Below are 16,300 nucleotides of genomic sequence, written 5' to 3'. Positions count from 1 at the left end.
TTAGGAGGCAGAGGCAGGTGGATTTCTGTAAGTTCGAGGCCAGCCTGGTCTACAGAGTGAGTTCCAGAACAGCCAAAGCTACACAGAGAAACCCTATGTAAAAAAGAAAAAAAAAAAACAAAAAGAAAAATGCTCTACTCCTGCCTCACAGTACTCCTTTTATAAAGCAACTCTTTAACTTCAATGGTGTCAAATGGCAAAATTTGTTATATTTGCCTAATCCCCCAATATGAAATAGGCCAGAGTTAAATGTGGATATTCCCAAGCCAAATCACCTAGACTTCCACTAGGATCTCACTAACCTTCCTGTGCCAAGCAAGTTACCTCACCTGAAAAGTGTTGTTAATCATACTATTTGTACGATCGCTGAGATTTAATGAAGAACATATTGGTAAAAGCACTCAGAAAGTATATTAGTTGCTATTATATTCCAGTATTTATCTCTTCCTACCCTTGGCAGTTAAGATGTGGAAGGTGAGGCTACACAATGTGTATTCTGATTTTGACCTACAGGCCATAATCAATGGTTTAAAACAACAAAGAGTATCCCAAGAAGAAATAAGGCCCAAATCTCCAATGCCAATCCCCTAGCAAATGAGCTTAAGAACAATTCTGAGAAATTGTTCTTAGCTAGACTATTTAATATCATAAAAGTAAAAACACTCCTCATGACCCATTTAGTGAGCTCCAATCTCAAAACACAAAATGAAAAAAAGCTTGCTCAGCATGTAAGTGGTCCTATATTCCATCTCTGTCCTCCCAAATCTGAAAAAAAAAATTTTAAATATATTAATATTTCTAACAAGGTGAAGGTAACAAAGAACTGCCTGCAGGCTGTGAATTAAATAAAAGGCAGGATTAAAACATTACTTACTTCATATTTATACTTCTCACCAGCTTTAGTCTTTTTCAGTCTCTCTAAAGCTTCTTGGCGTCCTTTCTTTGATTTTTTTTCTCGACGAGCTCGAGAAGCTACAAAACTCCCTGAATCTGACACAGCTGAAAAAAAAAGCCAAGTTTATGAGATGCTATAAAATTACCAGAACCAAAGGATTGTTTCTAGACAATTATAACCAAGTGAGCATTTTTATAATGCAAAATAACTCACAAAGCTCATGACCAAATATGAAGATCTTGTGACTCTCCCGAATTCCTCTAATTTCCAGTTAAAACAGCTGAAGCTAGTTATCTTACTCACTTCTCTGTAGCTATGATAAAATACTGACCATAAGGCCAGACATGGTTGTAATTAAAAAAAAAAAAAAAAAAAAAAAAAAAGGCGGCTCAAGAGAGAAAAACACCATTCGACAGAGTTCAAGTGAAGGTTTTTTAAATTATTATTAAGGGAAGAGGATTGTAAAAAGGGGAAAGTGAGGGGGAATTGCAGCCTCCAGGGACAGGAGCATCACATCGGGAGAGGAAAGAGAGGCAGATGGGGGGGGTGAGGAGGGGCAAAGAGGGCAGGAAGGAAGGGAGAGATAGAAAGAGGAATAGAGACAGGGAGAGAAAGAAAGAGGGAGAAGGGTGGACAGGGACCTATTAAAAAGGAACATATTGAATAGGCACAGGTGGTGCTCTTAGTGACAGCAGCTGAGGGTGTATCCTGTCAGAACTCCAAAGGCAGGCAGGCCAGCACAAATGCCTAAATACTAACAATGGTGGCACACTCCTTTGACTCCAGCACCCAGGAGGCTAGGGCAAGTAGATCTCTGAGTCCAAGGCCAACTGGTCTACATAGCAAGTCCCAGGATAACCAAAGCTACATAGTGAGACCCTGTATTAAAAACCAAAATAATAATAGTAATAATAATAATACCACTCACTAACTACAAGCAAACTTCAGGGAAAAAATAGCTTTTTTTTTTTTTAATTCATGTTAAGTCAAGGGAGGAACCTTGAATCAAAAACAGAAAAAGAAAAAAAAAATGCCAGAATGCTGCTCACTGATTTCCTCTTAAAACTACAATCAACTAATTACCTTCCTTACATCTCCCAGGACCATCCACTCAGAGCTGGCACCTCCCAGAGTGGACTGGGCCCTCCCACAGTCATCAATCAAAAAAATGCCTCCATGGACTTGCCTACAGACCAATCTGATAAAACAATATTAAGTAGCATATACCCTAACGGAGGTATACGAAAGCACCTGAATGTCAGAGAAACAGACTGGCTGAAGGAATGTCAAAAGTGGGCTCAGAGATTATGACCATACAGAACTGTAGTAAAAACTCACAGTGCTTGAAATGTCCTTTGTAAAATTACTGAAATACCAGAAGACCTTGGTGTTTACTCATTTAATTTTTGGCCGTCTATGCTTTGGATCATCAATCACAAACTGGCAAATACACATATACATACATACATACATACATACATACATACATACATACACACACACACACACACACACACACACACACAATCCGTCCACAAAATGCTTTCATACACATCATGAATGGTCAAATCAACAGTGTTCCCTGACAGCTATGAATTTAGGCTCAGCATGACTGCCACACATGTCTGTGAAATTGTTTTATTTTATTTGATACTGATTGATTTACTAAAAGGAGCAATCATAGAAAAGGAGACATTGAGAAGAGGCATCCTAAAAACATCCATGCCGGAACATTTTTGACATTAAGCTGTTTGACTAAGTATGTGACTGAATCAGAAAATAAGATTTAAAGAACATGTACCCAATGTTGGCAAAAACTATGAAAAACTGTATCTTAAAGGTAAAGTATAATTAGAGATCTTGTTTTCTCCTTAGCTTTCTGGAAATGGAATCTTTATAGCATCTCAGTCTATTATTTGACATTCACATTTAACTTTTAAATATATTTTCAGAAAGGCATTAAGAAAATTAAAGAATGTAGATACTTGATGACAGTCACAAAATCTTGTGTCATTCAAATGATTTAAAAAATCTTGAGTAGGCCTGCATGAAAAGGGTTCAGATATTATTGGGCATAGCCATTAAGAACAAATTCAGTGTATTCAATTCAAGAACTTGACACCCCACAAACTCTCTAGATCTTAAACAGATCTACTCCATAGGCAACACTGCATCACTAAACAAAGTCTAAAATACAAATACAAATAAGACACCTTCCTTGTCCCCAGAGTTATCACATTCAAGTAATACAAAATGGCCTAAATGGTGCCATAAAAAAAAAAGAATGTTGTGGAAATAGAGAGAACCACTAAATCCAGAAAATTGAGGAAGGTTTCACAAGAGAGGTCTCCAACAGCCTAAAAGGTGGAGTAGAATTTCAACATCACAAAACAGGGTAAAAGGTGACAAGAAGAAAATGAAGTGTTCCCAGAAACTGGGAGCAAACCAGTGCGGAAGCTAAGTTCCTTGTTCTTAAGAATACACAACAAATAGGAAAATTAGAGCCTAGATTCTGGACATTATGAAACAGATGTCCCAGTTCTGCCATTTTTACATGGGTGACATGAGACTACCAGTAAGCCAGTTAAGTGGTGAACAGCTATCTTGTTTTATTGCATTTCACTTTTTTTCTGAGACAGGGTCTTGATAGGTAATCAGGCTGTCCTTAAATGATGATACTCCAGCCACAGCCTCCAAAGTGGTAGGACTCAATGTCAGGCTCACCTTGTTAAGCTGCCTAGTATCTGAAAGTGTAAATTCTCTCTTTATGTCTTGATGAGCCTTTGACCTGCTAGAGTGGGTGTTCCTTCCCAGATGCTTTGTATGTACCTAGGCTATGAACATATAAAATAGTCTCTACCAATGACAAACGGGCTGATTTTAAATTGGAAGATAATGTTCCAAATAGCAATTACTACAGAACTGAAAATGTGAGACCGGTATATCTCAAGGTATAAACTTCAACATCTCTGTGTCTTTCCATAGTTGTCAATGACCATCTCTCTGGCCCAGTTTTGTTGCACAATGGTAGTCACTGTTTCTGGCTAAGCAGCCCCCAAATTGGCTTTCCAGTGCAACATGGTATTCTAATAAGTTTCCTTCATTTAAAGCACCTGTTGGTTCCAGTAGTTATAATGGTTCTTGAATTAAGCACTGTATGGCTATTTTGATCATTAAACTCCCAATCTCTTTTCATATACAGTGAGAGCTACACATATACCTTTTAAGTCCCTTTCACACTCTTGAAAAGGAGAAAACACATCTGCCCCATAAAGCTATAAGAATTAAATAAGAATAGCTATCTTATTTTGTACTTAGCAGTACAGGAGAAATTTGGTGTGCATGTGTGAATATGTGTGGGATATAGGGGGTGGTTATGATAATCAAATACATATACACATACATACACTCCACACACCACATCTAGCCAACACTTTGGTCCAGCTTCAGAAAGCAAAAATAAAGCAAGCAGTTTCCTCAATGTGGCACTACATGTTTACTTTCTCCACTCCATGAAGGCAGAGCCATATCTACTCGACCCATCATGCTAATGCCAGAGCCTGGCAGAATGCCTATGCCTAGTACCTACATAATAAATATTTGCTGAACAAACAAATATACCAGATTTTTTTATCATAAAACCCCCCAATGGCTTTCTATGTACAACAGCAGCTAAATACACATCCTGCTACTTTTTGCTGACACTGTCCAGGTGTTCCACCTTCCAACACACAAAAAAAGCCTGTTTTCTTTTTTAAAAAGTGTCTAATGCTTCACATAAGCAAGTTAGTAAGGAAGGAGGAAAGGAAGGAAGGACGAAAGAAAGAAAACAAACAGTGGAGGGGAAATTACAAAGATTCAAAGATTGTTTTCAAATCCCCCCTTGGAGTACTTCCACCCTCCCCAAAAGCAGGCAGAGACAGTAACCTGCTGCAGTCTTTCACATAACAATCTTTTGGTCTGCTCTAAAGGAAAAATTCCAGTCACAAGTCCCCAGCAAATACTTAATCAACACCATGACTTAAGAGGGGGGTCTCAAGATTGCACAGCATCCTCCAAAGAGTGATTTTTTGATGTTCACAGATGGAGTAGAGTTTTTTAGGATGAAGAAAAGGCTTAGAGGCAAATCACTGACAGGGAGCTGCAGACTGTTCATGTCCTCACATCCTACATTCCATTTGTAATCCAGGCTAGTCGACTCTCCAAAATAATTTATCTTCAAAAGAAGAGAAGGGCTAAGAAAATTTGAAACCTGTGATTTAAAAGTAGCTGAATGCAAAGGAAACTGATTAGGAAGCAAGATCTCATTAATGGTGGTGCACATTGAGTGACAGGACATGTGATGCTAGGCTAAGAGATATCTGATTTTAAGTTGGAACTGAAGTTAAGTCACACTTCAGTTGAACACTGCTTAAAATTAGAAATCAGACAAGGCCATCTGCATTTCTGAATTCTACTTCAGGAAATAACTTCAGGCAATAAATTACTACTCACAAACGCCTGATATACAGGGCATCCAAAATGCTACTGAACTGATAATTTCTTTTATAAACTTCTCCCAAAATGACTAGACCTGAATACTATTTCTTTCTATGCAACACTTGACGAATTTCCCTGTAGAATCTGAAAGATTCTTGACATGTAAAGGCAAAATGCATTTGTATCTGGTGACAGCACTTGCAGGTCTCTCCTCAATAATAACGCTAACAATTTTCCTGGGACTTCCTAGAAACGGAAGCACACGCATGCTCTATCCCTGCCCTCAAACCATCTGAGATGGGAGCAGCGAAACCGTTCCAATCAGGAGAGTAAACGCTGCCCAGACAGGTTGCCATGAAGTTGTAAACCGCACGTGTGTGCGACTCATCGAAAGAAATGAAAATAGCCAGCGAGTATGGAGCCCGTCACAAGAGAAGGAAACCTCCCAAACAAAAATCCCTTCAGCTGCTGACTCCATAAGGAAGCCCCATCCCACAGCCCTAGGGTCTCCGCCCAGAAAGATTAAGGTCACCCGCCAAACAGCCCTGAGGGGCGGTCCGAGAGCACGCCACGTTCTGAAGAATTAAAAACAGAGAACCTCCGCTCCCCTCAATTATGTCTCGACCCCTACATTCCCAACCAGGTACCCTGAACATAGGCTTGTGGCTCACCGCTTGTGCCTAGTTGGGTGTCGTCGCCGTGGACTGGCGCCATGGTCAGATAGACTCCCGATTCCGCGCCAACCAGCCCGAAAGTGGCGCGGGGGCCGAGATAGGCGCCAGTACCAAAGCCAATCAGCGGCTTGGAAGGCTGTGGACTTCCGCCCGGAAGGCCACTGACGTGCAGCGCCGTACCGCGCCCCGCCCCTGGCCTTCCCGCGGGAGTGCTTTTGGCGCCCAGTGATGACCCCCGAGGGAATAGTGGCAAACTGAGCGAGGCCCAAGGAGAACTGGAGAAGGAAGCGGTCGGGCGCTGAAAGGAAACCACTTAAAGACACTGCGCAGGCGCACGCACGCTATTTTTAAAAACCTGAAGGATTCGTGGGAAACGGGTTTCTCTGGTCATGAGAGATTATTTTCTGGGAAAAGAGATGCGGGCGGGCATAAAAAGAAGGGACACTGTCTCTGCCCTTCAATTGCTGTGCTGTCTCTGTCCTCCCTGCTCCTCACCCCAAAAGAGACTTCCTCACCCCAGTCATTCTGATTCTTGCATGGTCTCTTGCTTATCCGATTGTGATTATCCACAAAAATGTATGCCACAACCTTAAACTATGTGGACCATCTTAAGCAAATGGCTAAAGTGGCAGCCATCTCATCTCCTGATGTAATGCACTTGAAAAAGTGACAAAATGACTTATGTGGTTTGTGTTTGCTTGGGGATTTGCTTACTTCTTTTAAGAGACCGTTGTTGACGAAAAATAAATACTAAAACTCTCACCTCAAAAAAAAAAAATCATTGGTAAACTTCACTCTTGGGAGGTTGAGATAAGAGCATGATAATTTTGAACCCAAAATGGACTACTAGTTTGAGACCAGCATAGGCTACAGAGGAAGACTCTGTCTCAAAAAAGAGAAATAGAGGAAAAGAGAAACAAAGAGAATGAAGAGGAACATCAAAAAGATAAATAATTGAGACAACCAAACATGGGAAACGTTTAGATATTTCACATTGGAAATAGCAAAGGGTATATTGATGTGTACATACCTAATTGAAACAATATATCAAATACTTAAGTATATGAACTCCGTAAGCAAAATGTGTACTTTACAAAGATGACTTTACAAAGATTACTGGGATAGTTTAAAGCTCAGGTAGGGTCAGGCTTAAGGTTTGAGCCATAGACTGCTATATAACCTTGGACTGGTTTCAGAGACCTAAGTGTTCTTCTTTTTTCTTAGTAATGGAACACAAATTTTCAGCTAGGTACATTGACAAAAAAAAAAAAAAAAGAAAAGAAAGAAAAGAAAACTGTATTTCCAGGCTTTCTTCACAAAAAAAAAAAAAAAAAACTTAGTTATTTAACAAATTTCTATACCACAAAAAAAATGTAGTTTCACTACGGAGTGCTGGAAAAGACAGATACTTTAAAAAAATTGAAATTAAAAAAACATTTAAAATTAAAATTCTTTTTTTAATTTTCTTTTTCTTTTCTCCCCCTTCTCCTTTTGTCTCTTCCTGAAACACAGATTTGATAGCTGAAGGTCCTGGGCCATGGAATGAGTGGGAAAGAAAGTCACATGCTGAACATGTGGGGCAGAATGATAAGAATATGGGTTCATATATATGGACCACCATAACATCCTTAGACTGACTAACTCCAGACTTCTACATGAATGAGAAGTAAATATGAAACATAGTTAAAAGCACTCTTTTTGAGATTCTAATTATATTTAATAGAACCTATTTCTATAAAATATACTTCTTTTTTACTTTCACCTTTTCCTTACTTGTTAAAATTTAATAAGATTAATACTAGATGAGAGATCCAGCCTCTTAATTTGTGTAACACCAAAGCTGATACCTCTTTTCCATTGTGCAGCTGTCTCTGGTGAATGCCTGTCTATTTCATTTAAATGCCAGTAACAGTTAAGAGCAGACAAATAATTTCCATTCATTCAACAAATGTTCATCAAGAGCCTACTATCCTTCTGGTATTGCTCAAGGATCTGTTGGTATGTTGGACAAGGATAACTTTTTTTTTTTTTTTTTGAGGTGAGTTTCTTTTATTGTCTTCATAACAAGATCAGCTTAGAACTGGATCACTTGGCCCTTTCTCTTCTTATCACCTCCTAGTTCAAAATGCTTGCATCTTTTAATAGCCAGCATCCGCTTAGATATGCAGTTAGGCTCAACACACTCAAGCCTCAGCAAAATCATATTTGTAGATTTAGCCTTTTTTCAGAAAATGGGCTTAGTCTGCCCACCATACCACTCTGTTTCCTGTCATAACGCCGCTTTCCCTGGGCATACAAAGAGTCCTTGCCCTTCTTGTACTGCGTCACTTTATGGGACTGGTGCTTGCCACATTTCTTGCAGAACGTCCAGCGGGTCTGAGGACGTTGGCGGGAGCAATATCGGCACAGAAAGAAAGAGGGAAAGCCAGCGACAGAAGTTTATAGGAGAACAAGGATAACTTTTCTGGACATTATTTTCTACTTCTCCAGCAACCTTTCTTTTATAAACTAGATTTATTTTTTTCATTGAGAGAAAAGGAAGAAATAAGAGCAGGGGAGAGAGAAAGGGAGGAAAGAAAGGAAGTGGTGGTGGGGGCAACAACTACATTAGTGTTGTTTTATCTCTGGTACAGTGGCTGTGCCTTAATTTGCTGCTAGTTCAACCAGCAACTGTGACTCCCCAGTTACCAGCCTGCTTCTCTAGGCTGGCAGTGGCCAGGTCGCTCAGGCTGAAACCTGGCCAGAATTCTGTTCCCAAAGGCACTGGCTCTGTCGCTGCTGCTAAAAGTAGCTTTAACTAAATCTTTCTCATTCTACTTACATATAAAACTGGACAGTCAAAGTCTGGGGTGAAAACCTGCTAGCTCAGAGAGGTTGAGTAGTACCTAGCGAACCTTCTCTCTCTGTCAAACAAACAAAAAGTGCCACTCCAAATCCCTCCCTACTCCTTTCAGTGCATCTGTCTATCTCTTCGAAATGCCCTCTGATGCTCTATGATTACTTTCTGTCAACTAGTTGCCAACTCAGCCTCCTGATCCAGGTAAATTTTACTTAATTAATGTAAACTCACAGTGTGATTGAAAATCCCCCAACACACTAGCCAAGGAAAATATATTCTGATATGCTTCATAGATATGCTTCACATGGAAAATCACCAAATTGGCACTTTGGTGTCAATATCTATGTGAGTCTATTCAAGTGAATCTAGACCCTGTGCCTGATTTTCTTTAGGCTTATTGGTAAAATCAGCTTTAGGGTCATACAAAGATCCTAAGCTCAACTAGGCAATGGTATATATTTGCAGTGGTGAAAAGAGGGTCAACTGCTAGCTACAAAAAAATAAGCAAATAATAACAAAACTTGCATAATATTCTCTCAATGGTCCACAAAGAGTCTGAATGACAGGAGAGATATACAACTGTGCCCAAGCTCAAACCATTTCCCCTTCTGCATAAGATAAAATAGCTCTCTTTTGTCTTATCTACCTAAAAAGATACATGGCACTGATGACTATTAAAGGGCCTCTCCTCTTACTCCTGAACAAAGCACACCACTCTGGATGTCATTTGCCACCCTGTTCCCATGAGGTGCTGTAGTGTCTGATCCTACTGGAGTTTTGTTGAGTGCTTGCCTTAACAGCAAATACTCTGAAACTGAGACCAACTGAGTCAACACCCAATAGAGGCAATTTAGCTCAAAGTGAAATCCATGTCACCTCTAAAATAAGAATGGATGAGACCATCAAAATCAGGGACCAGACAGATTAAAATCCATGAATCTAGCAAGGGACAGAGCCAAACAGGCACACACCAGGGTTTCCCAAGCTTTAACACAAATAAACCCTTAATTAATTCACAATGGATATATGTTATTATGCTGACTGCTCAGTATCTAAATACCTCTTGCTGTATGTGGGCCAGTTCCCATATTCTGGATTTTGGAGGAGGTAAACTATTAGCCTACAAACCGAAAATGTTTCCCAGAAATGCTGCTAGCTACAGCATGAACATATCTTACTGGCCATTTCCACAGGAATTTTGATTTTGGAGCTAACGTGAGCACACAAATGTATGCATACACACACACACACAGAGAGAGAGAGAGAGAGAGAGAGAGAGAGAGAGAGAGAGAGAGAGAGAGAGAGAGTTGAGCAGTAAACAGAACAACTGCGTGCCCAGGACACATGCAGAAATAGCCAAGATGCCCTTTACCAAAAAGCTCAAAGGTGTGAATTTACCATATATCTCATAAGATTCTCCTTTGTCCATGCCCACTTCAGTTGAGTTCTCCTAGACAGTCTGTAAACTACTTGATATCTTCTCAGAAACTTCCTTTTCTTCTTTGTCATCACCATAGCCTGCCTACCTGCCTGCCTTCCCTCCCTCCTTCTTTCTTTCCATTGAAAATCAGTTTCTGTTGCTATCCCCACTGACACACCATTGTGATTAACTCTTGGTTAATATTTCAGACACTTATGTACAAAGAATAATACTGGACAGAGGGTGAAAGCACTCTCCAATTTGAAAGTGATGATCTCCACAATCAACTAATAGGTGACTGCCTAGTTAAAACATGACTTTTATGAGCTTAAAAAAAAGTAGGACTGTCTCCAAGAGAATATCCTTGGCTGTTCAAAGAGAATCCAGCCAATACTTACAACACTAAGGACAAAAGTCTGGGCTGTGAAGACTCAGAAGGGTAACTCCAAGAATCCTCCCCTACAGGAGGCCATTACTTGACCATAGTCCCAGAGACATGCTCACTAACCAGAGAAGCCCTCTATGCAGTGTGACCTTTATAAATATCTCTGTCTTGTCAATAACTGTATTCAGTCATTAAAGAGTTAACTCAACAACTTTTCTCATTCATTCCTTGAAGGCAAAATAATTTTTGTAAGATCTGGCTTTCCAATTCTACTAAGTTGTGAGGAGGGGGAAAGATACTAGAATTAGAGATTAATTGCTCCATTTCATAACTATTCCATATCATATTGTTAGTAACAATTGATCTATTATCTAAGTCCTAAAAAATAAACAGTAGCATAAATGTGTGCTGATCATGTAGATACTATATTTTACAACATATAACAGTTAATTTTTGGGTTTTGTTTTGAGACAGGATTTCTCTGTGAAACAGTCTGGCTGTCTTGGAACTCTCTCTGTAGATCAGGCTGGCCTCAAACTCACAGAAATTCGCCTGCTGCCTCCTGAGTACTGAGATTAAAGATGTGTGCTACCACCACCCAGCTTTCTTTTTTATTTTTTTTTTCAGTTTTGGTTTTTGTTTTGTTTGTTTTATAGCTCCAACTGGCCTTGAACTCCTGACCAACCTCCCTCTACCTCCCAAGTGGCAGGATTACCTACAAGTATGATATATATATATATATATATATATATATATATATATATATATATATGTGTGTGTGTGTGTGTGTGTGTGTGTATGTATGTATATGTATATATGTGTGTATGTGTGTGTATCAGCATTAAAGTAAGCAAAAATATAGAATGCAAATTCACTTTGATAAACACTTTTATACATTCAAATTTAGCCATTTGGCCACTGCATAATGTTCTTGGCCCTGCTCTCTTACAAAACAACATTTAGTCCATGCCCTTAAGTGAACCAAAATGAATTATTGGCCAGTCAAAAGATTTTCTGCGAAAACAGGTCCTTGGATCATTGTGTGAATATGCAGTGTCCCTCTGAATAAAACCTCCCCTAAATAGTACCACTAATGTTTCAAGACCTTCTAAAAACATGAGAAAAGTAACAGTCTTGAATGGAAAACTTGAACTCATCTAATAAGTATTAAAGTTACTGTATACAGCAATAAGATGAGAGAGCAGATAAGAATGGATGCTTCTAAGCCTGCCAACCTGTGTTCCATCTCCAGGACCCACATAACAGAAGGAAAGAACTGACTCCCACAAGTTGTCTGTTGACCATCATACATGTACTCTGGGACACTAATAAATACCATACTATATAACCAAGTATAAGTAAATGCAATTTTAAAAAATCTAATACAAAATTTAAACAAGGTTAACAAAGATGGCCAACATGAATTTCAGAAGAAGAAGGTAGCATGGGGGTTTCATGAATTACATCTTGCCAATGTTCTACAAAGCAGTGGTTCTCAGCCTGACTGCAAATTTAAATCATCTGAATGGTTCTTCCAAATGCCAGACCTTTTAAGGATGAGACTCCAATATGCAGCCAAAGTTGGAAACAAGTCCCCCTAATAGAGCATTGCTAAACTTCAGTGGGATGGGTAACCTGTAGGGAAACATTCAGCAGAACAGTATGTAGGCACAAGTGCTTGGACCCAACTCCTACCATAAGGAAGAAGTGCTCATCCTTTATCTGTATCTCATTTACAGTCCCATGGCTTCCTGTAAATGCTTAATAACTAGGTTTGTGGAAAGATTTTATACAAGATCAGCAGTAATTTTACTAGAAATAATACAAAAAAATCTTACTCCTGTTGTCAAGTATCTATCATCAAAAGAATTGAGTCTGCCAGGATCTCTGTAGTCTAAGATTTGGAAATGGAGAATTACTTTCAGTACAGTTATCATGGGTAAGTTCCTTGTGTTACCCTTGTGCTTTCTGCAGTAAAGGCAATTTATATTCTACTTTCATTAGTTCTTAACTACTTACTGATTAATTTCTACTAATGCAACAAACTTACCCAAACTGTCATGGAAAAGTCAAGAGCTGATTTTATAACCATTTGCTTTAAAAGATCATCCTAGAAACAGAAAATAAAAGGTGTGAAAGCAGGGAGGAGGATGTATGCCAAACATTGCTTTGAAGACACATCTACTGATTATATAGATATAAATATAGATATACTTGTTGCCCTTCATAACGATATAGGTGATCAGTAGATCCAAAGGAAGCATTAGCTCATTCTCCTCCATTGTTATAAATTATCAACGTTTAGCTGCACTTACTGATGCCTATATTCGGGATACTTTTACCTTTCCATTTAGAGGACACATTCCTAATGCACCCTCTTAATCCTTACTTGAATTTTATAGGTTGTGCATTTCCATAAATTCTTAATTAAACTTCTTAATTCAAGATGATTGTGAATGCACATGCACTTGTAAGAAGCAATGCAGAAAGAGCCCACATACTCTTCTTTAAAGCAATTTTTAATTTAAATTAGAAACAATCTTCTTTTACACATCAACCCCAGTTCCCTCTCCCTCCCATTCTCCCTTGCCCCCCCACTGACCTACATCCTATCCCTCTTCTGATCTATAGAAAGGGTAAGGCCTTCTATGGGGGACCATCAAAGTTTGCATAGGCCCTCCCCCATGTGTCTAGGCTGAGGGATATCCCTCTATGGGGAGTGGAGCCCCATACTCTTTACCCAGTACACAAATAATCAGCCAAGCTAGATGTGGACACAAGATACCTCCCAATGGTGACATCTTGACTTTAGCCATGGATAAATACTAACCTGTGTCTTTTTTTTTTTTAAATAATTATGTGTACCAGAATTGGTACACAAATGTTTATTTCTCTTGAATAAATTCTTAAAGCATGGGATTGCTGGTCAATAAATATTTATCTTTAAAATAAATGCAAATTTTAAGGTGGCTGAGCCGCTTTTCATTCTCTCAGCAATGTAAGAGATCCAGGCATTATGCCTCCTCAGCATTACTGTCAGATTCTATTTTAAATTCCTTCCTCATGGTGCATATTAATATGCTATTGTGAATCTTAGCATGCACTTCTTGGGTGACTACTAATATTGAGAGTTTTCACATGTTCTTTTAGCCACTCATAACCCTTTCCCCCTCACTGCATAGACTGTTTCATTTTCTGCTTTAATGGAATGTTTAAGATGGTTCATTTTTATTTCTTCTTTTGGTGTAGCACGAGTTCTATTGGTCTTAATAATAAAAACTTGGTCTCAGCTATCAGGGGTGAAAGCTGAAGAATCAAAGAAGCAGAGTAGCCAGTCACTAGAGTTCTCCTAAGACTGCATCTCAGACTGCATCCTCAGATTGCACCTATCTCTATGAATCCTCAGACTGACTCTGTCTCTACAAATCCTCAGACTGCCCTCAGCTCCTGTCTCTTTCAGATTTATATTCCTCTCTCCACCCAGCCATATCACTCCTGTCTCCACTTCCTTAGTGCTGGTATTAAAGGTGTGTCATCCCAACTGCTGGGATCACCTTTGTGTGAACTTTGTTTCGCTTTTAGACTTGATCAATTTCGTGTAGCCCAGGGTGGCCTTGAACTCACAGAGATCCATCTGCCTCTGCCTCTGCCTCTGCCTCCTAAGCGCTGGGATTAAAGGTGTGTGCCACCACTGACTGGCCTCTATGGATAACTAGTGGCTTAGCTCTGCATTCTGATCTTCAGGCAAGCTTTATTTGTTAGATCAAAAACTGTCACTACATTTTGGTATAGAATTTAATGCATTTTTAACTTATTAGTGATAGCCCTGAGATTTACAAGTATACATTTTAAAATAATATGAACCCATTTCCAAATTATACTGAAATGCAGGTAAATGTTCTTCTTAATTTCTTTTCTTTTTAGATATACAAATTAGGACTGAGCTCCACAACTCTTCATTTTGATTGGTTGTGGTATGCTGTAGTGGTATCTGTCTGTTGCAAAGAGAAGTGTCCTTGATGAGGTGTAAAGACTTTTAATACCACTCTTAGCCCGAACTGAGGACCTTCTGAGGGACAATCAGTTTTCTTTAAGAGTGTGGCCACTGGTAGCTCAACGCCACTCCAGAGGATGGCCCCTATACCAAGGAATATATAGGTAGCCACATTGTACTTGATAGGTTATTAAAAACAAAAAGAGGATACAAAATTGAGGGTGCATGGGGATGTTGATGGATATGGGAGAAGTTGGAGAAGAGTATGATAAAATATGCTGTATGAAATTCTCAAAAAATTAAAATATTTGTCAAATTTCATTACATTGATTTAGGAAAGTTAAAAGATAGGGTGGATATAGGAAGCATTAAGGACAGGAGTAGGGTGAATATAATCAAAATACAATGTATGAAATTAGTAAAGAATTAGTAAAGTATTTTTAATCTTATTTATGTATTTATTGTGTGTGTGTGTGAAAGAGAGAGAAAGAGAGAGAGAGAGAGATGCCATACAGCCATACATATGGATATCAGAGGACAAGTTAGAAAACAGTTCTCTCACTATATAGATCCTAAGGAATGAATGAATGCAGGTCATCAGACTTGGCAGCAAGCACCTTTACCAGATGAGCTATTTCATCAGGCCAAAAGGCAAGGGCCTTTAAACCAAGTGTTCCCATTCCCTTGCCTCAGTACATTGGTGCCATTCATTTCAATTATTCACATGCTATAACTAACCACTACATAGTCACTATGTTGTTTTAAATGGTTGCATTAGATTCATTAGGAGTAAGAAAAGTAGAAAAGTGTATTTTACCTTAATTTGTTCCTTATATGTATGCTTCTTTTTTCATGCAGATCCCAATATCTGAGCTACTCTATTTTCCTTCTGCCCAAATTCTGTTAACATTTCTTGCAGGAAGAGGCTGATGATCAATTTTATTTATGTTTTTATTTGTCTGAAAAAGTTTTCATTGTGTGTGTGTGTGTGTGTGTGTGTGCTTTTGCAGAATTATTTTTGAAGACCATGCATATAATAACAAATTATTTGAATGCCACATATAAAATAAAAAAAACAAGAAAGCATTATAAGTAGCATTTAATTTTTTAGAAGAGAATAATCACTTAAATATGGTAATTATTTAAAACAAAAATTTTAGCAATCTCTGCAATCTCTAAGGGTCCCCATCTTTTGATATAAAATAGATGGACAGGACTTAAGCAGCATTAGGAATAGTGAAAAACTCTGATAAAGGACGTAACATTTTTGTTGTATTACTATTTCAAAGTTACATAATAGATTATAAAATAACAAAATTTAGACAACTAAGCTTTAAACGCACACAGAGCACAGAGAAAGAGAGGAAACAGAGAGAGAGAGAGAGAGAGAGAGAGAGAGAGAGAGAGAGAGAGAGAGAATTATTACATATCCACAATAATGGGAATGAAAACAAAGATGAGACTCCAGCCAGAGAAGCAGTTAAGCTAACTGAAGATCTTCATCTCTTCCTTTGCTCCTCCAAATTCAATCCTCCAGTCTCATCCCTAAGCTCTGTGACCTCTCATTCCCCCGGCCCCCATCTCCAGTGGATCACACAGATCTCCTCCAAACTT

General features: G+C 38.8%; 1 protein-coding gene across 1 annotated transcript in view; it reads right to left on the bottom strand.

Moving 5' to 3' along the window:
- Pola1 (DNA polymerase alpha 1, catalytic subunit) overlaps positions 1-6,278 on the bottom strand; it is a 151,957-nt gene extending 145,679 nt beyond the window's left edge. The window contains exons 1-2 of the mRNA XM_051179271.1: positions 6,046-6,278; positions 875-999 (exon numbers count right to left, since the gene is read on the bottom strand). Of these exons, the coding sequence (XP_051035228.1) occupies positions 875-999; positions 6,046-6,088 (168 nt within the window). The 5' untranslated portion in view covers positions 6,089-6,278. The remainder of the gene's footprint in view (positions 1-874; positions 1,000-6,045) is intronic.
- Between the last annotated feature and the right edge of the window lie 10,022 nt (positions 6,279-16,300).

Source organism: Phodopus roborovskii, unplaced genomic scaffold (genome assembly GCF_943737965.1).
Source record: "Phodopus roborovskii unplaced genomic scaffold, PHOROB, whole genome shotgun sequence".
NCBI lineage: Eukaryota > Metazoa > Chordata > Mammalia > Rodentia > Cricetidae > Phodopus > Phodopus roborovskii.
Note: the sequence above shows the minus strand (reverse complement) of the source record. Positions and strands in the feature narration are given on the sequence as shown.